At 41.5% G+C, this 27,137-nt stretch overlaps 1 protein-coding gene across 1 annotated transcript in view; it reads left to right on the forward strand.

The window, feature by feature from the left end:
• The window catches only part of KDM5A (lysine demethylase 5A), a 2,605,143-nt gene that overhangs the window by 1,919,337 nt on the left and 658,669 nt on the right, over positions 1–27,137 (forward strand). The window contains exon 20 of the mRNA XM_044088480.1: positions 3,048–3,186. Coding sequence (XP_043944415.1) covers positions 3,048–3,186 — 139 coding nt within the window. The remainder of the gene's footprint in view (positions 1–3,047; positions 3,187–27,137) is intronic.

Consider the following 27,137-nt stretch of genomic DNA (forward strand, 5'->3'; position numbering starts at 1 on the left):
AAGTATGCGCTTTCCCACCACTGCCTCTTCTTCCAAAGGTACTCATAAAAGCCAGGCAAGAGGAGCCAAAGATGATCCTGATTGCACCAGACTGGCCACGCCAGCACTGGTACCCAATCTTAAAAAACTTAGCACAAGGACCACCCTGGATTTTGCCTCAAATACCGCATCTGCTGTCTCAGCACAACAATCAGATACTCCACAGCCAGCTAGCGACCTTAAACCTAGCTGCATGGAAGATACCTTAGCCAAGCAAGCAATGCCTCTCTCCAAAGCTGTTATGGACGTCATCCTGGAAGCCAGAAGGCCTAGTACCAGGAAAGCCTACTCGGATAAATGGAAGAGATTCTGTGCCTGGAACCAGGCTCACAGCCTTGACCCTCTTGTGCCAAACATTCATCAAATACTACAATATTTGACTGAGATGCTGGACAAAGGCCTCTCCTTTTCATCCATCAAGATCCACGCCTCTGCCATTTCTGCTCATTACAACACGGATTCACCAATTTTCTCTAATCCTTTGCTAAAACAGTACCTCAGAGGGGCAAAAAACATAAGACCGCCCCGTAGAGCACATACTCCAACTTGGGACCTCAACTTTGTTTTGGAAAAATTAACTTTACCTCCGTTTGAGCCAGCTAGCACAGCAGAATTAAAATATATCTCTTGGAAAACTGCTCTGCTCCTGACAGTAACATCAGCACGAAGAGTTTCAGAATTACAGGCACTAATGGCAGTGGAACCTTTCCTCATTTTCCACCTGGACAGGGTGCCTTTAAGAACTAACCCTATGTTTATGCCTAAGGTGGTTTCAAGTGTGTCTCTAAACCAAACTATTCACTTGCCAACTTTTTATCCAAAACCACAGAATAAAGGGGAGAAACTACTACATTCATTGGACATTCACAGGTAGTTACACTTCTACTTGGACAAAACCAAAGCTTTCAGAAAATCTGAGCAATTATTGGTAGCATATGCTGCAGGAGCACAGGGAAAAGCCATTTCAAAACAGACTGTTTCCAAATGGATAGGGCATTGTATACATTTCTGCTATACGCACCATGGAAAACCTCTGCCTACCAGCATTAGATCTCACTCCACCAGGGCAACAGCCACTTCAACGGCCTACCTCAGAGGAGTGCCTACCAAGGATATTTTGGAAGCAGCAACATGGAGCTCTGTGCATACCTTCACCAAGCATTACCATCTGCCTCTATACTCTAAATCCAGTGCTGGCTTCGCCTCTGCAGTGCTGCAGGGCCTTATAGCCACCCCTAATGCCTTATAGAAATAGCCACCCTACCTCAGCTTTGGGATTCTACCCAAGTGTAATGACTGCAGCAGTGTTAACACGATGAACATAGTACAGTTTTGTACCTACCATAAATGTAGATGTTCGAGTGAACACACTGCTGCAGTCCAGGTTACCCTCCCTCCTTCCCCTCTTTCTTGTTGGTACATACCTAGGTCTTCTACCCTTTACTACCTATGGGGAGTATTTGCTGGTAACTGAAAGTTGTTGTTGGCTTTTCTTATGTATGTCTTATTAGCAATTTGAATTACCTACCTATTTGGGGGCACCTGACATCTGGGGCAAGAAAAACTGAAGAAAATGGCGTCAGCTGCATCTTATATACCCCTGTCACACTGACGTCAGGGAGGAGGCAACAGCAACCAACGCCGGACCAAGACTTTGGAACTCAGGCCGACTGGGGAATCGCCTGATGGCAGGATAACCCAAGTGTAATGACTGCAGCAGTGTGTACACTCGAACATCTACATTTATGGTAGATACAAAACTGTACTTTTACTAGCTCAGATGTTGTCACAGAATCAAAGTACAAAGGATTAGTCCAGATAAAATCACTTTAACTACCAGATCTAGGAGACTGTTTCTCTGAATCATTCTGTCTAGGGAGAATAAAGACTCCTTGTTGAAGTTTCAAGTAGTTTATTCAGTTAAGTAGGTAGCTGGACGAGTGTTTTTTTTTGTTCCTTTCACCTCCTGGGTCACAGATGGGATACCAGACCTGATTTAAGATTTCTGGATTACCTCTGTTTTATGTCGTCAAAGATTTGGAGGTGTGGCAGGTTTCTATGTAGCGTATTTTAGTAACGTGGTTCCACAGGGTTAATTACTGACATAGTTTCTTTTCATTCTCTTTTTAACTGATATTGCAGGTAAAGATGACCAGAGAAAACTAGGTCCCTGTGCAGATGATACAGCTACTTTCAGCATAACTGATGTAGAGGATGACATGGGAAATATGATTTGGGATTTGGTTGTGGCAACTTACTTTTAACTAATGCAAAAGAGTATATGTTGAAAAAGTAGTCTATTGAGTGAACAAAAGTAACAAAAGACTTTGGGGTGAGTGATTTAGATCACTCAGTGGGAAATCAGTACTAGAACATATTAACATGTAGGAGGATTCTGTAGTGCACAGGAAGAAACAGTGCTAGAAACTAGATAAGGTATAATTTCACTTCTGACATTTTGTGAGACCTCCCTCCCCTGTTTACAGTGGTTGTCCTAGATATTTGCCTTCATCAAAGGCATACGACTGAGGCTTTCTAGAAGAGGGCAACCAGAATGGTACAGGGTCTGCACCAAAAACAATCTGACAAGAGAAAGTAAACACAGTTTTGTATACCTTCACAAAAATGCATTTAAGTTTCTTTCTTAAATGAACCAACACCATCCTTTATGATTCTGCATTACAGAAGAATTACAGAAGTTCAGTAGAGCACAAAATGTTAGGGAGGGGAAGGCTCAGTATTGTTGTGAGAAAGCACTTGTTTTTCGCAGAAACTTAACAGGTACATGGATGAAATAATTTAGTTTTGAAATTCATAATACTGTGGAGCAGACACTGTGTTGTCTTAGAGATGAGTAGAAGGAAGCAAAAAGTTCATTTCCAGTGATGGTTTATGTATTGGGTAGAATCATGAGCACTTTAGGTAGCTTTATCATCTGTCACTTTGTTTCTGTTATCAATTTTTCTGTATATTTATAAACCTGCATTTAACGCTTTGTTTTTTCACAGACCAAAACATGGCATGCTTACCCTTGAAAGCATTGTAAATGAAGCCAAAGCAATCCCTGCATATCTTCCCAATGTGCTGGCTTTGAAAGAGGCACTTCAGAAAGCCAAAGACTGGACCTCAAAAGTGGAGGCCATTCAGGTATGTCTACATTACTGATCCTGTCCTTCAACCAGGTTCAGTTGATTTTGTTGTCTCAGCTACTTTGGTCTTGTCTTGTTATAGCTCTAAGTGTCCTTAAAAATACTTCAGGCTTAAGTTCTTCTTTTCACATATCCAGATGCCCTCTTTTTAAAAATATATGCAAACATCCCTTGATTTAGTCATCGTGGGAAATGTGCAGACAACTCCTGAGGACATAAAAATGTTCCAGCACAGTGGCTGTTGATTGCAATGTCAGTCTTTTAATGTGCTCAAAAAAAAAAAAAAAAAAAACTTCATAGTTGACTCTTATTTGGGGTCATCTGTACTGTGTATTTGGATGTTTGGAAATGTTTTTACAGAAGTCTTTACATTTCCTCCTTCTCTCCCTTTACTGACTAACCCTTAGGAAATAGACTGGCAGGATTACACTACAGTAACCAAGGTTTTAAGTCTTTCCTAACAATGTCTTGGAGCTATCCCCACATATTCTAACTTTAAAACTATCTGCATTTGTATTATGTGTTAATATAATGTGTCTCTTAGTCGTCCCATACTTTAATTGCAAACTCAGTTTGTGTCTCATAGCCTACCATAATTTATATTGTTATACCCCTCCTGAATTTTGTAAAAATCTGTTTGGTGTGATTTATTTGTGGAGCTTTTCTCCTCGGGCCTCTACTGAAAATGGAAATATATCCAGCTAGACCAGCCCGGTCAACAAATGTAAAATAAAATTAAATAATAATAAATATTTCTCTATTTGCCTGGGTGTCTCTGACTGGATCCTATATGCTTCTGCTGTGGGACCTTTTTGCTCTTCTTTTTGAACTTTATTTGGTACCTTCTGAGGTAATGGACTTAAGACTTTTTATAAGACAAACTTTTCAACACTTAGGTATACTTTACACTTATAGAATGTACCAAGTCCTATGCCCGAGAGGATGCACGGTCCAAACCAAGTAGAAAGCTCCAAATAGACCAGCAAGGCAGCACAGAGTTCAATATATTTATTAAATACTGATAAATGAAACAAACTAGTTTCGGCCAACAGCCTTCTTCAGTGTAAAACAGTATCTGTATACTGTTTTACACTGAAGAAGGCTGTTGGCCGAAACTAGTTTGTTTCATTTATCAGTATTTAATAAATATATTGAACTCTGTGCTGCCTTGCTGGTCTATTTGATACTTTACACTTATGCAATGCTTATTAGCTAAAATAAGTTCTGCATATGTCTACTGTTAGTGCAGTCTGGCTTTGTGGATTGAATATGTCAATAAAGACTTGATCCGATGTTGTCAGTTTTCACTTTATCCTCACTGATGGGTTTGGATCCAAGCCCTCGGATTAACTCAGCTGTTGCAAAAGCTCATGGCACCCGACAAAGCTCTTGGGCACCTCCCTTACCCACAATGCACCTTCCCCTTTAACTCGGATCTTGTTTGCCGCTTTCATGAAGACATGGTTAACTGTACAGTTGTGGGTAGTTAAGTGTTTAGAAGTTAAATGCTTTACTTTTTTACTTAGATTTTCTTGTGTTTTTGTATGTATACTGTATTTCTTTCTAGTTTCTTCTTACCTATGGGTAGTTTCTTTCTACCATAGTTGGTAGTCTTTCTCCCTTTCTACCTACCATTCATGGTGGTTCCATTCCCTGTTCTATGTCCCTTTCTGTTATAAGAAAAAAAAAGATTTCTCTCTGTTGTTATTGTCTATATCTATATGTCTATCCTTTTCCATTTTATTTTCTGTGGTTATCTGAGTACACGTGGGTGTGTCAGGATGTCAAACAAACCCGAAAATCCATTAGGTTTTAAAAATGTACTAAATGTGGCAAGAAAATGCCTATGAGTGATGCGCATAGTCTATGCGTTTACTGTTTGGGACCCCTCCACCTTCAGGAGGACTGTTCGATTTCTCATGCGTTCAGCCACAGGGCCCTGGTTGAACGCAAGAACAAATTGATGCTGAAATGAATGCTGGCCTCTCCTTTTGCTGAGGCTATTGCAGGACCTGAGAAACAAACTCCTTCAAAGTTGCCTCAGTCCATCCCGGCTTCTTCATCTTCATCCAGGCATGAAAAACATAAAAAATGACATTCATGGGCTCTTAAGGATCTCTCTGAGCCAATGTGAAAGAAATCCAAATTGCCGGTTCCGATAGAAACTCCGGATCCAAGAATTGGAAAGTCTGGTACTTCACATTCTTCTTCGGAGCAGAGAAGTCCATCAGTTCCATCAGGATCAGATCAGAGGCGTAGTCCTTTCTCCATTGAAGGCCTAGGTACTCTCCCTCTGTAGAGCAGCTTACCTCGAGGGTACCTTCTCCCATCTTCTTCAGGTCAAGGTCTCCAGCCTCTTCATCACGTTCAACCAAGACCCTTTCCGACACTGATGTGGACCGAGTGGTTCAAAAGCTTTTCAAGACACCGGCTCTGGCAAAACTTTTATTGGATCCTAGCCCCAGAGCCAAGGATCTGACTGACATCACTTCTCCCATCTTTGTTTCTCCTCCGACTTGCCTTCAAGTCTCTGAGTCGATAGACCCAAATGTCCCGAGTCAGATCAGAGGGCTTCCCCCTCCTCAAGTCTGACTTGCACCTTGAGCTCTTTGGTCTTGTTGGGAGCCAGAGAGCTCTAGGAGGCATCACAGACTGCTCAGGTGGGTTTCGGATCTGAAGTTATTGAAGCCATCCCTGGTTCTCAGAGCAGGTAAGGTCAGCTCTGGCTTCAGCCTCTGGTAGGCTGTCATCTGTGGTTGAGAGGACCACAGTTCGAGACTCTGGTTTATTGGAACCGGGATCTTTCTCTTCACAGGAGCAGTCAGCCTTTGAGGCAATGAAGAAGGCCATGGCTGTTTCAGACAGATTGTATCCTCCTCTTCGGATCTTCAGACCCCCATGTTACAGCCAGTGTATCCTCCTCCTAAACCACACCTTCCACAGGGACAACAAGACTCTACGCCTTTGGGTACCCATAGGGGTACCCCTACCTCTTCTGACACCTCCCTGGAATATCCCACCGAGGAGGTCTCTAGGAAGAGGACTTGCAAGAGGAGACAATTGGACTCCACAGAGGAATCCAGCAGTTCTGACACCAACCATGATGAGGGAGAGAGATCCCCATGGTCACCTTCAGACGATGTTTCTTTCAGGGATATCCTGGAAATATTAAAGCAGAGAGGTGGTTGGCAGTCCAGCAGTGCTTCTCCCGAGGAGTCGGTGTACCTAAAGGCCTTTGAATCTTGCCCTACTACCTCTTGGGTGACCTCGCCCACCGACAAACCTATTGAACTAATTTTGCATTGGGCATGGGAGACCCCAAACTCCATCAAACTCCATCAAACCAACCCCACTAAGACCAAGCAAATTTATCACTGCCCCTGAAAACAAAACATTTTGGACTAATGGTATTGCAGTAGATGGCATGGTTGTGGTGGTGGCAACCAAGAAAGTACTTTCTGAGGAGAGTTCTACTATTCCTCCACCTAATAATGATTCTAGAGTGATGGATACATGTGAGAAGTGTGTCTTCTCATCAGCGACCTTTGCCTTATGGTCACTGAATTATTTATCCCATTTCACCAGATTGCAGAGAGATCTGATCAAGGAGCTTTCAAATACCCTCGAAGGAGCTGTAGCTGAAGGGGTACGGGACAAAGTTTTCTCTCAGCTCACTACCCTGCATTCAGTAACCAGCGCTTCCATGTGGCTCATTTCATATGGCTATGCCTGCCCTTTTTTAATGTATAACAGCATTTTATTTGTGAAAAAGCTAAGTTGGCTTGAATATTAACATCCTGTGTATTAAATATTGCTCATGTGACCATTTTTACATGTGACTATTTTTGACAATACCATTGGCTCAGTTTTATCTATTATGTAACATGTACTGGTATAAAATGGTTCTTGAATCAGTGTGCTTTATTCTGATAAAGTCTTCTATGTGAAAGACAAAACCGCTTAATCTTGGTGTGTTTTTACTGCAATAAACTGAGTTCGTATACAGGCTTGCTTGGTGCTTTATCCATTTGGTTCCTCATTTCATATGGAGCCAAAGGAAGGAGTAGAGTGGTGGGTTCAGGCATCTCTATGAGAAGGCATGCTTGGATACATCTTTGTGACTTTGCGGAGCCTTTCAAGTCTTCATTTGTCAATGCCCCGTTTGACTGCACATCCCTCCCCGGCCCAAATTTTAAAGAAACACTGTCCAGATGTGAATAGGAAGGTAAGACCATTTCTGCACTGGGCATGCATTTTTTCCACCCCTCAAAGACCTTATCCTAAAGGTCAGAGAAGCGGAGGGAAGATGTGGTTCAGAAAATTGCAGGGGTCATACCAGGACACACGTAAAGAAAATTCCCCCAGAGGCAGAGGGGGGAACAACAATGGAAGATGCCGCTTTCACGGCAGAGGAGGCCTACAGAATCAGGGTTCCAGAGAAAACTTCTTTGGCAAACCCTTTCAGTGCTCCTAAAAGGAGGCCCGATTATCCTACTGTGTTGGCAATCGGGGGACATCTATCCCTGCAGCTACAAGCCTGGCTAGACATAAACGATACCTGGGTGCAGAAGATAATATCCAGAGGTTACTTCATTCCCTTTTCCCGCCCTACCCCTCAAAACAAAAAATAATCCCAGACGTACCACCCAGTCAAAGGGAAAAAGCAACCATCCAAGTTCAAAGGTTGTTAGACAAAAGAGTCATCCAAGAAATCCCCCCAGACCAGAGAGGATTCAGAACTTACTCGAGTTTTTTTTTTACTACCAAAGAAAACAGAGGACTGGAGACTGATTCCGGATCTCAGCAAACTAAACAAATCGACACAAAAGAGCAAGTTTCGGATATTTCATGATACAGTCTGTTCTTCTGTTGTTGGAAAAAGACAGTTGAATGTGCTCTATAGACCTTCAGGATGCGTACTACCACATCAAGATGGACAGAAAGTCCAGAAGACACTTGTGCTACCGACTGGGAACCAGTCATTTCCAGTTCTGAGCTCTGCCCTTTGATCTCACTACAGCCCCCACAGTGTTCACCAAATGCATGGCAGAAGTAGAGGCTCATTTGAGATGGGAAGGATTCCAAGTGTTTCATTATCTGGACAACTGGCTCATTTCTGCCCTGACCCCAGGCATCTACTCATACAAGCAAGGGACTACGTCTTACAAATCTGTGCAAAATTAGGCATCTCAGTTGTTGTGTCCTTCGGCTTTTCCCAGTTAGGGGTCACCACGACGGAACTCCGGTCCACTAATGATTGGCAGTAGATTTTTACGTGCCGAGTTGCCGGCCCTGATGCACAACCTTCAATGAAGGTACGCCCATTCACGCATGTCTCCACACAGAAGACGCTCTAGCTGAGAATCGAACAGGACAACGTCTTACTGTGAGGTGACAAAGCTACCGCAGCACCGCCACCGCAGTCTAAAATTAGGCATCTCAGTAAACTATGAAAAAATCGCATTTGGAACCATTTCAAAATCTAGAATTTATAGGAGCTAGTCTAGACACAGCATTAATGGTAGCCAAACTTCCAGCCACGAGAGTCGATACCATCCTGCATTCAGGTCATGATTGCTTCATAAAAGGTCTGTAGCTGCTTGCCTGGTGCTACAAACTCTAGGGTATGTGGCGGGAGCCATCATTCTAGTTCCATTAGCATGATTTTACTTGAGAATTTTGCAATGGTTCCTCATGACGCAGTGGTCCATTCTAGATCTCCTGATGTCATATCAGATTTGACTCACCGACATATGCAGAAGAGATCTCTATTGGCGGTTTCAGTTCGATCAAATAACCCAAGGCCGTCCTTTCATTTCCTTTCAGCCCAAGGCCACAGTGACTGCAGATGCTTCCCAGATAGGGGGGGGGGGCATTTACTGTGAAATACAATTCAAGCCACATGGTCTCCCATTGAGACCAATCTGCATATAAATGTATTAGAGGTGAGAGTGGTGCTTTTAGAGTTCCAGGACTTTCAAGATGCTCTTCCTCTGGGAATAATTGCAGTCCAATCGGACAATATTTCAGTGGTTTGGTACATCAACAAACAAGGAGGAACCAGATCATACCCCCTTTGTCGATAAGTGCTCAGGGTTTGGCAATGGGCAATCTCATCCAACCACTTTCTGACAGCAATGCATATCCCAGGGAAGTCCAACATGATAGCAGACAAATTGTGCAGGTCTATTCTGATGCTTCATGAGTGGTCCCTTAATCAGAATGTGGCAGTGATAATTTTCTGAAAATGGGGCCAGCCATGCTGTGATCTTATTGCCTCTCCAATCAACTACAAATGCATCAGCTGCTTTGCTCTAATTCCCCCACAGGGAAATCCCCGAGGGTTGCTCTCTTTCACAATTGGCCCCCAGCCCTCCTTTACGCCTTCCCCCCACTCACTTCATCATCAGATTTCTACAGAAAGCCAACAAGGTGAATAGAACAGTAATACTGACTGCCCTCTTTTGACTTGGACAGATCTTGTTTCCCTTCCACTGGCCTCATCTTCTGGAAGAACCTTAGATTCTGGACCCAGTTCTGGATCTACTGTCTGACCCAACAGGAATGATTCATCCCAATCTGAACTACCTCAAGCTGATAGCTTGGCTCCTCCAATTTCAGTAATAGCCTGACAACCACTACTTTCTTCCCCAGTCTCTAACATTTTATTATCTTCTCATAAACCTTACACTCACAAGTTGTATAAAAGTAAATGGAAAAGGTTTGCTATTTGGGCTAAATCTCATGACAGATCCTTCACTACATCTGTCCACTTAATCCTAGACTTCTTAGCATAGTTGTTCAATGAAGGAGCAGCTGCCACTACTTTCAGAGTTCCTACTGATAGCCATGTCTGTTCTCCACCTCGGGGAAGATCGCTCTTCCATAATTTCACACAAGCTCTGTAAAGGCTTTTTGAAAGGAACAGGCTTATTAAAGCTGCCTTACAAAGATTGTTCTCCTCCATGGGATTTAAATTTCATCCTGAGACTTGTCATACAGTCCCCTTTTGAACCAGCAACAAACTCTGACTTAAAATTTTAATCTTAGAAAACAGTTTTCTTGGTGGCTACCACTTCGGTCAAAAGATTATCAGAATTACAGGCTTCATCTTCCCAACTTCCTTAGTTGATTTTTCATAAAGACAGAGTCTCATTACAGACTGACCTTTCCTTTTTACCAAATATAGTTTCTGAAAATAGTGTTAATCAAACTATTGATTTACCAGTGTTCTTTCCAAATTACCAGGAAAGAAGAGGGGTGAATATTTGCTCCATTTGTTAGATGCTCAGAAACAGTTGCAGATGTTCATCGTGTTACCCTGCTGCAATCATCACACTTGGGTTATCCTGCCGTCAGGTGGTCCCGCAGTCTGCCCGAATTGCGTTGGTTGCTGTCGCTTCTTCCCTGACGTCAGTGCGCCAGGGGTATATAAGAGGCATCCGATGCCTTGGGGCAAGAAAAACTGAAGAAAATGGCGTTGGATGCCTCTTATATACCCCTGGCGCACTGACGTCAGGGAAGAAGCGACAGCAACCGACGCCGGACCAAGACTTTGGAATTTGGGCCGACTGCGGGACCGCCTGACGGCAGGATAACCCAAGTGTGATGACTGCAGCAGGGTGAACACTCGAACATCTACATTTATGGTAGGTACAAAACTGTACTTTCTATCTCCACAGAACAAAGGACTTCAGGAAAGGAAGCCAATTATTTGTTTCATATTTAGAAACAAGAAAACGCGTACCAGTATCTAAAATAACTTTAGCAAAATGGATCACAGATTATATATGTTCCGTCTATAAGGCACAGGGTAAAAAATTGCCAAAGCCAGTTAAGGCTCACTCAACCAGAGCTATGGCTGCTGCTTCTGCTTTCCATTCTGGAGCTTCTATAGACAATATTTGTGATGCAGCTACTTGGGCTAATCCTCACACCTTTATTGCTCATTACAAATTGGATTTATTCTCCAGAGGCAGACCCTTCTTTGGTTCGATGGTTCTGAGGAATATCTTTTCATGAGCTACCCTAAAAGAAAGGTAGGGACTCTGTCCCATCAGTGAGGTTGAAGTGAAATTTACATCAGAGGAAGAAGTTCTGTACTCACTATAACGTTCCATCTGTGTTGTCCAGTTTTACTTTTTCTTCACAACCCACCCTCCAGCCCCTGTCCAGGTCTCTTGGAAGGATGTGATGTTCTAAATTTTGTTTAAATTGGTTCTTTGATGGCTCCAGAAACAGCTTCAATTTAGTGATTGTATGTATATTCCTGTCAGCATATACTTCGTATGTGTTCTAATAGCTATTTTTTCCTATCAAACAAGACCTGAGGTAATGGGGAAGGTGCATTATGGGTAAGGGGAGGTGCCCAAGAGCTTTATTGGTTGCCACAAGCTTTTGCAAAGGCAGAGTCGGATCCGAGGGCTCAAATCCGAACCCATCAGTGAAGAAAAAGTGAAAATAGACAACACAGATGGAACATTATGGCGAGTACATAACTTCTTTTTACTCATATAAGAGTCAGTCTGCTGGAAAACTTTTATGTCTTTCTTCCTGTTAGACACTGGCTATATACCTTTAAATGGTAATCTGCTACCTGCTGTAACTAGCATGTCATGTGTTACATAAACATTATAGAGAATTCAGTTGAAATAAAGATCTCATGAATGTTAAACTAGTTTGCTATCTTCGTGATTTGTTTGTTAAGCCTTCTGACATGATACATCTTTGTGCTTTTGTTTACTTACTCTTCCCACTTTGTTGCTTTCACCTGTTTAGTTGCATTGTCATTCTGTTGTGTGTAAACTGTAGCTCTTTTCACTCATTTATTGCTGGTATGTTTTTACTGCTTTCTATAATTTGTGTTGTCTGTTCTGCAGGATCTCCCCTGAATATGGACTGTGTCTAGCAGCAAGCCATTCTTGATTATTGAATTTGAATAACGAAATGTGTCTTGTATTCAAATGGAGATCATCTTAAATTGTTTTAACTGCTATAATGAGATCATCAGACTCCTCTAATTAGAATGTGCCAGGATGTAGATGGTGGCATTAATTTTGATCTGCAGGATCTTTATTTGCTAGAAGACTTTATTCATGTATGTAGTTATTTGAGCTCATACATTCTGTTTGAGGAGTGGCACAGGCACACTAAACTGAAATGTGTGAAATGCCATGGCAGGAGTAGGATCCACTGCCTGGGGTGCCAGGATATAGGGGTAAGGGGCAAAAAGGAAAGATGACAAAGCATTTGGGATGGGTGAAGGTATAAAATATTGTGCTAATTATTTATTGTGTTTATTTTGTTGTGTGTTTGACAGCCTGTGCAAAAGTGACATAGAACTGTTTAAATTAACAAATGCAAATCTGACTGAGGACAACATCGACTCAGTGGAATTTAACAGCTGCGGTGAGTGAAGAAAAGAAAGGGAGTCTAGTGGAAGTTTGGGAAAGGAGATTCCCATAAAGTCTGCTAGTGCGAAAGACATCAAGGACTAAACCAGAGGGGAGAAGAACTAGGGATAATAAGGAGAAATGACACCAAACTACACCAATCACCCACAGCTCACACCAAGCACATATGCTGAAGCTCTTAAAAGTAACCTGCCTATACCACAAAGGCCTCATAAGTGTAACCTAAGAAAAAGTGCCCTCAACATCCTAAGCAAACTCACAAATACAATGCACAGACAGCATCCACCATGAAACACATCTAAGAGTCACATTTATTCGGTTCAAAAGCCCACAAGGCATTCCTCCACACATTCCAGTATCCTAGGCATAGGTAACTCCATAATGAGACAAACTGATGCACCCACTCACCAGCCCGTGCAAGGAAAGGGGTCATGGTTGGTTGCCTGTCAGGTGCCAGGATTTGCCACATCGCACACGCACTCAAATCTGTGTATCACAAGTACACATAACACTCAAAGTACATGTGGGTGCAAATGATTTGAGATATACTACACTGGAGAATATGAAGAGGGACATGATGGAGCTTTCAGAATACATGTCTAAGGTAGCTATGAACCTGGCCATAACCAGCATTCTGTTCTCACCAAGAATGATGCGGCAGTACCAACAAAAGATTATTGACTTCAACATTTGGTGCTTATCTTCTGGTGTCTTTCAAAGGTGGTACAATATATAAATTTGCTTGGATGGAGATGGTAGATGGTCCTAGCTGCTCTGCCAGGGATGACCTACACCTATATTGGATAAATCCTTGCCTACCTAATAATGACTTTTTTATGCAACATTAGTCTTCTAAACCTTCCAACATAAAAATGCTAGGAGCCTAAAAAAAGGGAAAAAAATGTCATTCTCTACAGCCTTTCTTTACCGCGAGAAACATCAATATATGCATTGTCACTGTGAACTGTTTCAAGACTAATGAAAACACACACTGTCATTTTAGGGTTTCAGTGCCTTCCACATGTTCACGCTCACCACTTTTGGTGAAGGTGCATCACCTCCAGAATTGTTAAGTAAGATAAGGACCTAGAACTCCTCCAAGCCCAACTTACTGTCAGCAAAACCCCTGATTGCTTTATAGCTAGCTGTGGAATACTCTATATGTCCCTATTAGGCCATACATTCTACCTAAGTAATTTGAAATCAGTATGCATTAAGCGAAACAACAGTCTCCTATGAGACTTCAACTCCCCTCCCCCCCAGGCAAGTTAGTTCGCACCCCAACCAGAGGTTATAAAATCCTGGCAACCACTGCTACAGAACCAAAAAAACAAATAGATTTATTAACCTCTCTAGCACCTTGGACAAATGCATTCCAGGATTACAAATCAAGTTTAAAAACCACACTCTTAAATAATACTGTATATTAAAGAATTTATACACAATTCCTATTCTGACTGATTAAGTAATTACAATTACATTCATTGTTAAACCCTTCTGGAACCAAGGTTCCAATTTTTAAAATGTACACAGCTTCTTTATATATCAATTTATCCTTAACAGACCTAATTAACCCATTTTAATAAAACCTGTTGCAAAATGCAACTACTCAGCAATTTAGCATCACTTTGGTGAAAATCCTTAAAATGTATAGCAATAGGGCTTTCAGAACATATTTTTAATGTCCCTAATATGCTCTTGGAGTCTGATTTTAAAAGCCCTCTTGCTTTCCAGTTTAAAATAAATCACAAGGACAATCCTTTCCGTGTTGCAGTCAGACTTTGAGCAGGTTTAAAATTCATCCCATTAATTTTAGGAAAATAGCTAACCGCCTGATTACATACAGAACATTTACCACATTTAAATGTCCCATAATTTGTTCTAACTTGCCTGTACACATTTACTGTAGGAAAAACAAATTTGTTGTGTACTGCTGTGTCAGCTATACTTCTGCCCTTCTTAAAAGAAACGCAAAGGAATGTATTTATCTTATTACCCAAATCCTTGTCTTTCAGTAACACTGGCCGGTAATATTTTAGAAGACTTGCTATTTGGTCACTGAGAATATTGTAACCTTCAAAAACATAAATGTCTCTCCTATCACTATAAATATTCCCACTAAAATTTCTGTTGTACACAGTACTATCCCTACCATATCTCCTATCCTTCAAATATTCCGTATTAGCTACTATTTGTCCACTATTTATATCCTTAATATTTTTACTTATGGCATAACCTATTTGATGTAACATTTTGGAAAGACTGTAAAACCTCCTCTTTATTATTATACCCTCTTCTAATAAACATTTCCATCATTTTATAAGGTTCTTCAAAGAAATCGGAGTCTTGGCTACACAATTTATCAAGCCTTAAAAATTCTCCATAAGGTAAAGCCGCATTGAGATGGTGAGGATGACAACTGGATCCATGAAGATATGTATTCCTTCATTCTAATTTTCTATACACAGAGATACTAATATTCCCTTTATTATTACAAGCCTTGAGTAAGATCTAAAATAATTCACTTTTTGTCCTATTTTTAAACCATCAAATTTAAATAAAAAACATTTTCTTGTAAATCCTGAACAAACTGATGAATCAAATAACCGCCTCCTCTGCATAAAAAATAAAAAAAAATCATCTATGTAACAATAATATTTGACTATATATATATATTTCTAAACTATGATTATACAAATATTCCAACTCAAACTTAGCCATAACCAATTTGGCATACATGGGGGTAAAAGAAGCCCCCATAGCCATACCTTGTTTCTGATGAAACAACTCATTATTACAACTAAACAATTATTTTCTAAAACGAAATTCAGCAATTTCAACAACATAATTAGATTGAGGGGTATCTCCTAAAAATATAAGTGTTTCCACCCAATGGGTATGTTGAATATCGGTGTATAGACTACTGACATCTAAGGTCATCCAGTACATATCCCCCTCCCATTTCACATTTGAAGTTTTGTTTAAAAAATCCTTTGTATCTGTAATATAGGAGGGAATTATTTGTACTTAAGGAAACAGGTAACTATGTAGAAATGTCCCTATATTGTGCAAAAAATAGTCGCGCGTAGAAACAATTGGATGGCCTCTTAAATTATCTAAACTTTTATGTAGTTTAGGTAAACAGTAAAACCAAGTTAAATCACTGTTCAGAAACCCAAACTTTTTTTCAACATCATCTTTATCAAAATAACCAAGTTTGTATCCTTTATCCAACAACTCCACTATTCCTTTGTGGTTCTGTTATAAAATCCTGTACTTGGTTCTTACCAACATGTAATAGCTTTGCCCCCCATCAGTTGTCACTTCCTCCTTTGTCAAATCAGACCACAAATGTGTCACATTCACCATAAGGCTGAACTGGTAGCATTTTCTAATACGTTATAGGTTAATCTACTAAGACTGAGTGACAACCTGAACAAATTCAAAATCCCATTCAAACTCGACCTTACTTTGTCTTCGGAAAACTTTGATACCAAATTCTATACCCATGTTAATAGCTGGAACTGCCCCCCCCCAAAAAAAGTAAATGCTGTACAAAATTTAAGAATTAACCCCTTTGGTGGAACCCAAATATAAACAGACTGTATAATAAAAGAAAAAAAACCTCATTGCACACAACAATAAACTTGGCTCTCAAGATGTTGAAAACACTTTTAGTAAACTAAACAGGACAGGGAACTGTGGGCCCTGTTCAACTCAACCAGTGCGAGATATGAGGTAAAAGTAGCCATCCAGGCGAAGGATAACCACAAAGCCTTCTTTAACTATAATGGAGACTTCAGAAACAGTGCCCAGTACTGCTCAGAACTTATAGTAAATTTCAACACATACTCAGACCCAGATGACATAGGTAATGTACTAGCAGGCAAATTTAACTCTAACTTCACCCCCCCCCTCCATATTTTCAGATCACATACCTGCATCTACACCCCTTCAAATTTCCAAAGAACAAGTGCAAGAACCCTGCTTATATGGGGCTGGATATCGTACTGGGCTGCCTACTAATCAGCCTGAAAATAGGATTTGTCAGACCACTTACACTTACAGAGGCTATTTAATGTCAGTCTCCAAACAAGCTTTGTGCCTATCGAATGGAGGACAGTAGCAGTCATCCCCTGCACAAATGTGGGACATCAATGGACCCAGGTAACTGTAGACCCATAAACCTGACCAGCCGTATCTGTAAGGCTGCAGAAAGGATTATCATGGAACTACCAAATAACTACGTAGCTACATAGGCAATCTACAATCTCTCGATCCAAGCTAGCTTGAGTTTGGCAAGGATAGATCCTGCCTACTTAACCTGTTTGATTTCTTGAGAAGGTACAGAGGCAATGGATGAAGGCAAATCAAGGTGTTCATTACCATCTTACACTCTGATATGGTGGATAAACTCTTACAGCTAAATGAAAGTCCTTATGTAACGTATAAGCTAGCAAATTGGCTCACCAACAGAACCTAGGAGATTAAGGTGAGGCGCACTCCCTCCTCCAAAAGACCTGAAATTAGAAGTTGACCCCAGGGTTCAGTCCTAAGGGGACTCCACTTTAGCATTTACTTTTCGGAAATCAAAGCAAACATTAAAGGTTTATGGTTAACCAAGTTTGCAGATGACTGTAAACTTGGTTGTTGTTTTTTGGCTTTTCCCGGTTACGGGTCGCCACAGCGGAACTCCAGTCCGCTAATGATTGGCAATAGATTTTGACGAACGCTGAGGTGCCAGCTTGACGTTCAACCTTCAATGAAGACATGCCCATTTATGCTTGTCTTTCGAATGCCCACCCAACCGCAGGGAGGACATGCAGACTCCACACAGAAGGCACTCCCCGCACTCCAGCCGAGAATCGTACAGGAGAACCTCTTGCTGTGAGGCAGCAACGCTACCGCTGCACCACCGCGGATGACTGTAAACTTGGTACCATTCTAAATTCCCCAGAGGACACCAAGATCATCCAAAATCGCCTTTCTCAAACAAATGGGCAGTGTCAAGACCATGGATTTAAACTAAATGCCATAAAAATATGTTATAGTATCCTTCAACATGCATAACTTCCTTTGTAACTGTCACATTGACAGCACCCCCCCTGAAAATTGATCTGGAAACCCATGCCGATAACAAACTGTCCTTTGTTCACTGTGTATCCAGTATGGTAAGGAAGTCTTTCTTCATTGCACAGCTTGTATCTGAAGGTATGGAGTTCAGGTCCAGGGATATTTTCATTCCTGTGTACTTTGGTCTCATTAGGCTAATCACTGAATATATTTCCCTTTCTAATATGTACCTGTCCAAACACTTGTCAAAACTGAAGAGAGCACAATGCTTACTAAGAATATCAGTGGCCTGGATCATAAATACTGTGCTTATCATCTCAGAGCCTTGTACCTCTCATCAGCATCATAAAGGCTACTAAGAACTGACCTCTGTCTCACGTATAGAGCCTCATGTGACCTCATTCTCTGAGATCTGTTGCACATTCACAAGTCCAACAGTAGTGGGAACACCCACTGGAGGGAGCTCAATCTCTTTTGTAATATTAATAAAACAAGCTGGAAGGACAGGTATGTATCACAACAAATACAGCTTCTATGGAACCATCTTCCACTCCATATAAAGCAAAGTACTTCTGTCACTCTGTTCATATGTAATTTGGATGACTAGATGGGAGACTGTAACCCCCCCCCCCGATTTAGCACCCTTGCCCCTCAAATGTTGTGGAAATAAGTAACTGTCCCAACCTTCTGAGTTTTTCATTCACAAAATATAAAGGCTAGAAAAAATGGGATTGTAGCACTAGACTTCTTATGATCCTGACAGATCCATAGCCTAGTAAGTACCTATGAACCTATAATTTCATAACTGGGGTGTTCCTGAGGGGTGATCCTAACAAAGAAAAAAATAAGATATAAAAAGAGAAGAGCTTGTTGCAGATGAACAAGTGAAAATAATGCTGCGGATGAGTTTGAGTAGGTAAGATTCCCCCTGCCCCACCCCCACCCCCCCACACACACACACACACACTAAAGGCAGCCAGTAAGAGAAGAGGTAATCTCCATGTGATTGCAAGTGTGGGATCAAATGACCTTAAGAAAGAAATTCAGTGGAGATGGTAAGACAGTGACATAGGAGCCTAGAGTAATGTGCATTTTCTTAGGCATTGTCATTGTATTATACATAAAGGACAGGGAGACGCAAAATAAGTAATTTCATTGTAGAACAAGGTTTCTGTTGTGATTCCATTGTATGAGACGTATTGGATGTGTGACATATGGTTCTGTTATACAAGATATGTTGGATGAGGAGTTTCTGGTTCTGGTAAATGAGAGAACCTTGGATGACGTACACCTGATTCTGGTGCATGAGATAGATTTTATGAGAGGAGTTCTTTGGGACATGTGAAACATTGGATGACGGATGCTGATTCTAATGTGTTAAGTTGGTTGATGATTTCTGGTTCTGATGCATAAGCCTCATTTGATGAATTATTCTGAATCCTACAATTTCCTCTTCATCTGCCTTGATTGTTGGGTTATTTGCCTGTGTGACAGATCTGAGCCGGCAGCTTTTTCACACACATACTTCTCCAGCCTTCAGGCTGGTCCCTTCTCCCATAATGCAGTGCATTCCTACCCTCCCTCAGATCTCATTTGCCATTGTCCGTTTCAGACCCAGTCCTTCAGCTCTCATCTGTATTTCTCACATATGTAAACTTTATTATTCCTATCCCCGTGATATCCATCTTATATAATCTTGTGCAAATTGCACTCGTTTTTGCTTTATATAATATTTAGATTTACTACAATACTACACAATTTACTCCTCTACGCTTTTCTTTATAGATGACTTTGTCATGTCTAAATGTTTTTTGCTCTTTTCTATTCAAGGTGTTTTTAATATTTTCTTCTTCCACCACTATATTTCACATTTGCCTCTCAGGTTTACAGACTTCTTTATTTCCATACAGTCACCCCTATGTCGGTCAAACTAATAAAAAAAAAAAAAACTTCCTATAACCTAAGAAACTACTCACAATCTCCAGGACTAGACTCCACTGTACCAAACACACCATCTCTTCCACAACTCCCTCATTCTGGTAGACCTAAAAGACATTACTCACTATTCCTGTTCCAGAAGGGAACTAAAAAAGCTTCCTGCTAAAACAAGCCTAATATACCTGCTTCACAAAAATCCAAGTCATGTAATCACTTCTACATCCCTTCTCCTTCCCCTTTAACCAACAGAGCTCAAATCCATCTACCCTCCTCCCACTGAGTTGTTTTTAGCATACATAATGTATGCATGAAATGAAATTATTTTGCTTAATGGTTTAAATTTACTTTGGGGGGAATTTAATAAAGCCTACACAGTCTTTTTTATGGTACAGTGGTAGCGCTGTTGCCTCACAGCAAGAGGTTCTCCTGTTTGATTCATGGCTGGAGTGCCTTCTGTGTGGGGTCTGCATGTCCTCCCCACGGTCAAGTGGCGTCTGAAAGACATGCGTAAATGGGATGGCAACTCGGCACCATAAAAAAGCTACTGCCAATCATTAGCGGACCCGAGTTCCGCTGTGGCGACCCCTAACCGGAAAAAGCCGAAAAGACAAACGACAAGTCTTTTTTACCATGTAGTCATTGTGCTACGCTGCTTACACAAACGTAAGCAGGTTTTCGATTCAGTAGGCACTGCTGGGTGACACGCATGCACACGCCAACATGGGAATTTCCATGGCACGCAAATCACCTCATGAGCAGGTGAATCTCATGCAAATGAGGCAGGTAGAGTGATCCAGCAAACAGGCAGCTCTGCAGACCCCGTGTCAGTGTCCGTAGTGTACACAGAAAAATTCCATGTACAGGAATGTAGATAGACAAAAGGGGCTATAAAACTGTAGACAGATGGACAGAAAAGGCATACCACACACAGATATGAGCAAAACTATCCTCTGTGTTCTCAAAAGTTACAGAAAATATGTTAAAATATATATTTTTTTAATAATCCGGGCATGTTTGCATGGCACGCCGCAGTGTGCAAGCATTCCTTATTTAAAAAAAAAAAGTGGCAAAAACAAAATTAATATTATATGACAGAAATGTGTACGAGTACCCTGCATGGAGTATCTACAGTGGTGCATTGGTGCTGTTGCTAACATGGTAGGGCTTTGAAGCGTGTAGTTTCCAGGTTGTGAGCACGGATCCCTATGCAAATGAGGTGGAGTTACTGAATAGCATACTGGGGTAATCGTGTCCGCATATCCCCTCCGTGTAGGCAGAGAACCATGTTGGTGTCCACACAGGAGATAGCTGACATCAGGAAAGGGTGTGTCCAATAACTTCTAAGCTGATTCGAGCGTAGCTGTGCCTGTTTGTGTGGCGAGCTGCCGTGCTGAGCGTGGAAGTCTGGAGGGTGTGTGGACTGACTTCTAAGCTTTGTTTAGCTAAGGGGGCCATGATTCTGCATGTTTGTGTGACACTCCACCTTGCTGAAAATGGAAGTCTGAGGGGTGTGTCCACTAAGTGCTAAGCTTTGTTTATCTTTGGGCGCGCATTTGCATGGCCCGCCACAGTGCTGAGAGTATCTAAAAGATAATGATGTATTAATTAGTTTTGACCCTTGTTTAACTTAAACTAGGGCCGTTAAATTATGTTAATTATATACTAGGCAGATGCATTGCATCATAGGTAACCAAGTCAGCACTTACAGTAGAGCACTGTAAAGTATGCATACACCCTTCAATCTGATTTTCCCCATACTCTGCACCATTGGAGTACAGACTTGGAAATTTTAACTGAAAGAATGCCAAGGGCTGCTGCAGATCTGCTACATCTGTATGTGCTAGATGCTTAAGCCAGTGCTGCTGCTGCTACCGACAGTAGGCCTAGGCGAAGAAGGAGAAGAGTTTTCAGGCATAGGATAACCTTCCAGGAGCTACGTGAGTTGGAGATTGTACAGTGCTACAGGATGGACAGGGGCATACTAGAAGAACTCATGGAGCTCTGCCACTCTCAACTAAGACCCAGTGCCAACAGAGGGGAATCCCTCCCAGTGGAAACAAAGGTATGTGTAGCCCTTAGGATAATAGCCACATGTACCTTCCCAGAGACCAACTGGGGACATGATGGGGTCTTACAGGCATCAGCACACAGGGCATTCCACCAGTTCCTGGATATCATGCTACCACATACCAGTGAACACATTTATTTTCCCCTCACCCTGAGGTGAGGGCCAGCAATATGCAGCACTTCCACCATGTAGCACACTACCCTGAGGTACTGGGTGCCATAGATTGTGCTCATGTACACATCAAGGCACCACCTGGTGAGGAGGGTAGAATCTGCGTCAACCTCAAGGAGTAACAGTCCATCAGATGCCAGGTCTTGTGCAATGCCCAGGGCATTATCATGAATGTGTGTGCTGGCAGCCCTCGCAGTTATCATGACTCCCATATGTGGCATGCATCACAGCTTTACCAGATGTTTACAAGGGGGGACATCCCACATAACCATTTACTGGGGGATGCTGGCTACACACTGGAACCGTGGATGATGACACCTGTGATGGCCGTGTCCTGGCCCAGCAGTCAAGGAGCCTCAATCCTTATCACTAACACCAATGAGGGCATCTCATATAAGATTAAAGGATAACAACTACACACAGTAAAGTACAATTTCCCTTAAGTGCACACAGAGATCACAGTCAGTCTGGGGCTGGTTGCTCCCTTGCTCCCCAGGTCCCCAATAAGACTCCCCACTGGCACAGCTATAGGGTCCAGATCTCAGCCTAGCTGGCAAGCTAACCTCCAGTACCCTCTCTGTCCCACCAGTCCTTTGTGTCCCTGCCCAGGTAGCTGACACACCACACACACTTTGAGATAAGTATTTATACAACTTCACAGACACTCCTGGGAAAGGCTGACACAGATTCTCCAGCTGTGCCCCTTTACCCAGACTATACGGTAGAAATTACTGCCACCACCAGCTAATACTTATCAGCTACCCAAAGGCCCTTAAAAGGGTGTCCAATTATTACTGTGCAGTATTATTATCCAATTGGTAAGTGTGATTAATCAGTCTAAGGCTTATTAGAGTGGCCTTGTACAATAAACTCTATAAATATGCAATGTACTCTAGAGCTTACTTATCTCTACAGAAACCAGCCACAGGTAAAGGTTTTTAAAATATTTAATAATAAATGCTAAAAATACAAGACAATGCTACTACACCACAGCGCTATTCAAGAGTTCAGAGATAACACAGAAACTTAAAACATTACAGTAGGAAAGTTCTGATACAACAGAAAAACACTTAAGTCTAATATTTATAGTCCTAGCTATTTCTACAAGAAAACATACTTCTAAGATACTACTTACACAAAGAGAGCATAAGGCAGTGCTGAGAGTTGGATGTCAAGATCAAAATGCTTACAGTCTCTCTCTCTCTGAGCAATAGTTTTTAAACTCACTAACAAACGTCTCTGCTGGGCCCTCCTAGATTACATCATTTGACACTTAGGTTTTCCCAGTATACACATTACATCACTTTGACACGTAGTCTGGAGTTCCCAGGCCAACAGGCCACACTATCCAGCAAGCTAACACCTCAGGAAACTACAACAATAAAAGACATTTCACATGTACACTCTATTCCTTAAGTTAAAACAATAGAAAGAATGTGTTCAGCCAGCCTCTTCGGCACCACTATCTAGATCAAAAGGGTATACAAGACATAATTTTAACTTCAAAAGAACAGATGTGAAATGCTTGGCTTAGTTCTCCTTACAGCAGATGGCAATGTTGCTGCAATCTTAAAGTTCACATTTTACAGTGTTTTGTTTCATTTAAGAAACAAGGCTGTATTTTACATTTATATTTACAAATACCAGAATTATGTATCAAATTCTATTTGACTAGTCTGGCAGCCTTCCCCCAGTCTTCACAACACCCATCAGAAATGCACACACACACACACACACACACACACACACACACACCCACAGAAGAACCCCATAATGAGGTACACGCACAAACTAGGAACATCATAGAGCATGTGTTTTTGGGCTAATGAAGTCGCGGTTCTGGTTCCCCGATGTGTCTAGTGAGCCCTGCAGTACTCTCCAGCCACATGTGCACATATGCTCACAGTATGTGCCATGCTACACAGTATGATCCTGCGGAAGCAACTGCAGCAGGATCCGCAAAGGGAAGGGATACACAGCCCCCCATCAGTGCCTAGGTCACCACAGCCACACTCACAGGAGGACTTGGAGGAGGAGCCCCCTAATGATGTCCCTGTTGGTAGACGTAGGCATGCCCAGTACGCCCTGGGATTGGCTAAGAGACATTCACTGACAACCTAGGGCCCTAGGGACTGACACCTTATTCCTACTGACATACATATATTAAAATAACTGATGCCAGGCAACCCACACAACCTGTTACTATCCATGTATTGGCTGTGTACTGCTTGCATCACACAGAGTCAGCCCTGAACTACAGGTCTCTCAACTGTTGCATTCACAAAGTAAGTCTCTAGCCGACACACTAATTGTAAGATTACTATAGTATCGTATCGTATGTATGGAGCTGCTGCTGTTATGCAAGGAAATATAGTGGGCTATTTGGACAGATGTAACATCCACATGGGACTGCAGATACCCAGTCCATTAGTATTTGTTCTTTAATATTCACTAGGCTTCATGGTAGGAATATTCACGACATCAGGCAAGGGAGATGTTAAACAGTGGGCTCACATGATATTTGGACTACTGTCTACCCCAGCTGATGTTGTCATGTTGTTCCCCCACCCCAACACATTAGTGTACCTATATAACTGCTTTAACAGAAAATCAGCTCTGGTATATCAGTGGACTAGGCAATCTCAGGGCTGTAACATAGATATTGCTCACACAGTGTGTGTCTGTCTTCACACAGGATAACAATGTACATATCTATGCTATTTATTGTGTGATGAATGACTCCTCTCTGTCTGGCTACCTGTGTGACTCAGTGAACTAGGGAAGTTAGCATGGGTGATGGTGTTGATGGTTCTAATCTGGAATTACTCACATCTTTTGCATGTGAGGTATTACTATGTTGGTGTTTTCACAGGCTGTCATACCTCTCAACCTCTTAGTGCACGAAATCTGGACAAAGCCAGAAAGATTGTGGGGACAAAGACCCAAACGTAGGGACAGACTTTAAATATTGTTCCTATAAACCTAGAAAATTGTGGAAATAAAAATTGTTGCATTATTACATTTTTTTTCTGAAGGATACAAAGTTGTTTGTCTTTATTTAGTATAATTTAGTGACGTCAATATTCAATAATTCACCAGAAAACCACAAATGTATGAGGAACAGACCAAACATATGAAGCAAATCTCTGGACATTCTGTGATGTTGCCCCTTCATCAAAATGACCTGGTATGTGTAAATGTCTATACATAAAGACATGTACGTATGCATATCCATCTGTCATGATCCCTCTCTCACATGTATAGTATATGTGTCATTATGTAGTGTCAGATATATAGTGATATATAAAGCTATATACATTATAGTGATACATAGTCTCTTCCCGTGTAGCTACATAACACATGTACATATACACACACAGCTACATTTATGTATACATCCCTGTTATATACAGAAATATGTGTTTGGATGTCTATATTGTCCTACATACCCTAATAATGGTGAGCAAATCTGCACTATCACACATACATACTGTTGCTCAATGGATCCAAAGTAAAGGCGTAAAAGTACATAATCCACTTACCTGTAGACCCCTGTGTCTGCTGGATGTTACCACGTAGACAAACACAGGTGTGCAGGCAGTGTAATGTATAATGTCAACGCACGTATGGACAGGGCGCAAGCAGCCACATATGGCCATACTGGTAACTGTATACACGTAGCTAGGATAAAAACAGTTATCTCACTGCTAGTCAAAGTGAAAGTAAAATTTATTGTCATTTAGAACTACACACGTAGCCTAAATTAAATTTTGTTCATCAGCTCAATTCTTGAGCTTACAAAGGAAAGTGAAACAACACATACAAGTAGAGGAATAAACATAACTAACAAATACAATACTAACCCAATACATGCAAGAAAGAGCAGAGGCATTTGCCATCACTCTTATATGAAAAGAATACCCTCCCCTGAGTTAGGTTAACTACCTTATTTAAAGTAATACAAAACATACTACAGATTGAAATGCCTAAGTTATGTGTGTAATATTGCACTTGAGTGAATTAAATAATACTGACTATGGATATAAGAAATAAATATTGCACTTACTTGGAATATATGTAAGTATATATTGCACAAATAAAAATTAACTTATGCATCCAAACCCCTGAGATTAGTGCCCGAGTTCAGAAGTCTAATCACTGTGGTGTAGAAACTATTAACTGAATCTTGTAATCCTTGATCGGATGCTGCAACATCTCCTGCCTGATGCCAGATGGTTAAACAGTCCATGCGCAGGATGTATGTTGTCCTGTATTATTTTGGTGGGCTTTCGGATGCTTCTTGAGGAATAAAATGCATTGCTGGAAGTCTGGAACCTGTTGCCTTCTTTGCAGCTCTCACCACTCTTCTTTGTAGCACCTTCCTTTCTGTAACTGTACAGCTTCCAAACCACACTATGAAGTTGCAGGTGAGGATGCTCTGTATTGCACCTCTATAGAAGGTGGAGAGAATATGAGGAGGAAGCATAGCTTTTTTCAGCCTTCTTAAAAAGTAGAGGCATTGGTGCACTTTCTCGACCAGTTGGCTGGTGTTTCCCAACCATGAGAGATCCTCTGATATGTGTACACCCAGGAATTTCATACTCTTAACCTTCTCCACACTGTCACCATTGATCCTGAGCACTGGGTGGTTTGTTCCCTTTTCCTGAAGTCGATGATAATCTCTTCAGTCTTGCTTGCATTCAGGTCAAGGTTGTTCCCCTTGCACCAACTGATCAAAGATGCCACCTCCTCTCTCTATCCCCTTTCATCCTCCTTTGTGATGAGCCTCACAGCTGTGGTGTCATAAGCAAACTTGATGATATGGTTGGACTTGTGCTTAGCATAGCAGTCAGGATGGTGAGTAACAGTGTGCTAAGAATACATCCCTGTGGAACCCTGATGTTCATCATGATTCACTTTGATGTGCTCTTAACCTGAACACACACCCTCTGTGGTCTCTCAATCAGGAAGCCCAGGATGTAGTTACAGAGATATTTGCTGATTCCTAAATGTGCCAGTTTTTCTGTCAGCTGCATTAGTACCACCATATTAAATGCAATTCTGAAGTCTATGAACAGTAGCCTCATGTAGTTGTCTTTGCCCACTGAATGCTTAAGTGAGATGTGTAGTGCTACTGATATGGCATTAGCCATGGATCGGTTAGCTCTGTATGCAAACCTCAGATGATCAAAATCAGGAGGTAGGCATGATGAAAGATGCTTTTTGATCAGCCACTCAGACATTTCATAACAGTGGATGTCAGAGCGACTGGTCTGAAGTCGTTAG

This window comes from Protopterus annectens, chromosome 11.part0, assembly GCF_019279795.1.
Source record: "Protopterus annectens isolate FY-2018-M chromosome 11.part0, PAN1.0, whole genome shotgun sequence".
In the NCBI taxonomy this organism is placed as follows: Eukaryota; Metazoa; Chordata; order Ceratodontiformes; family Protopteridae; genus Protopterus; species Protopterus annectens.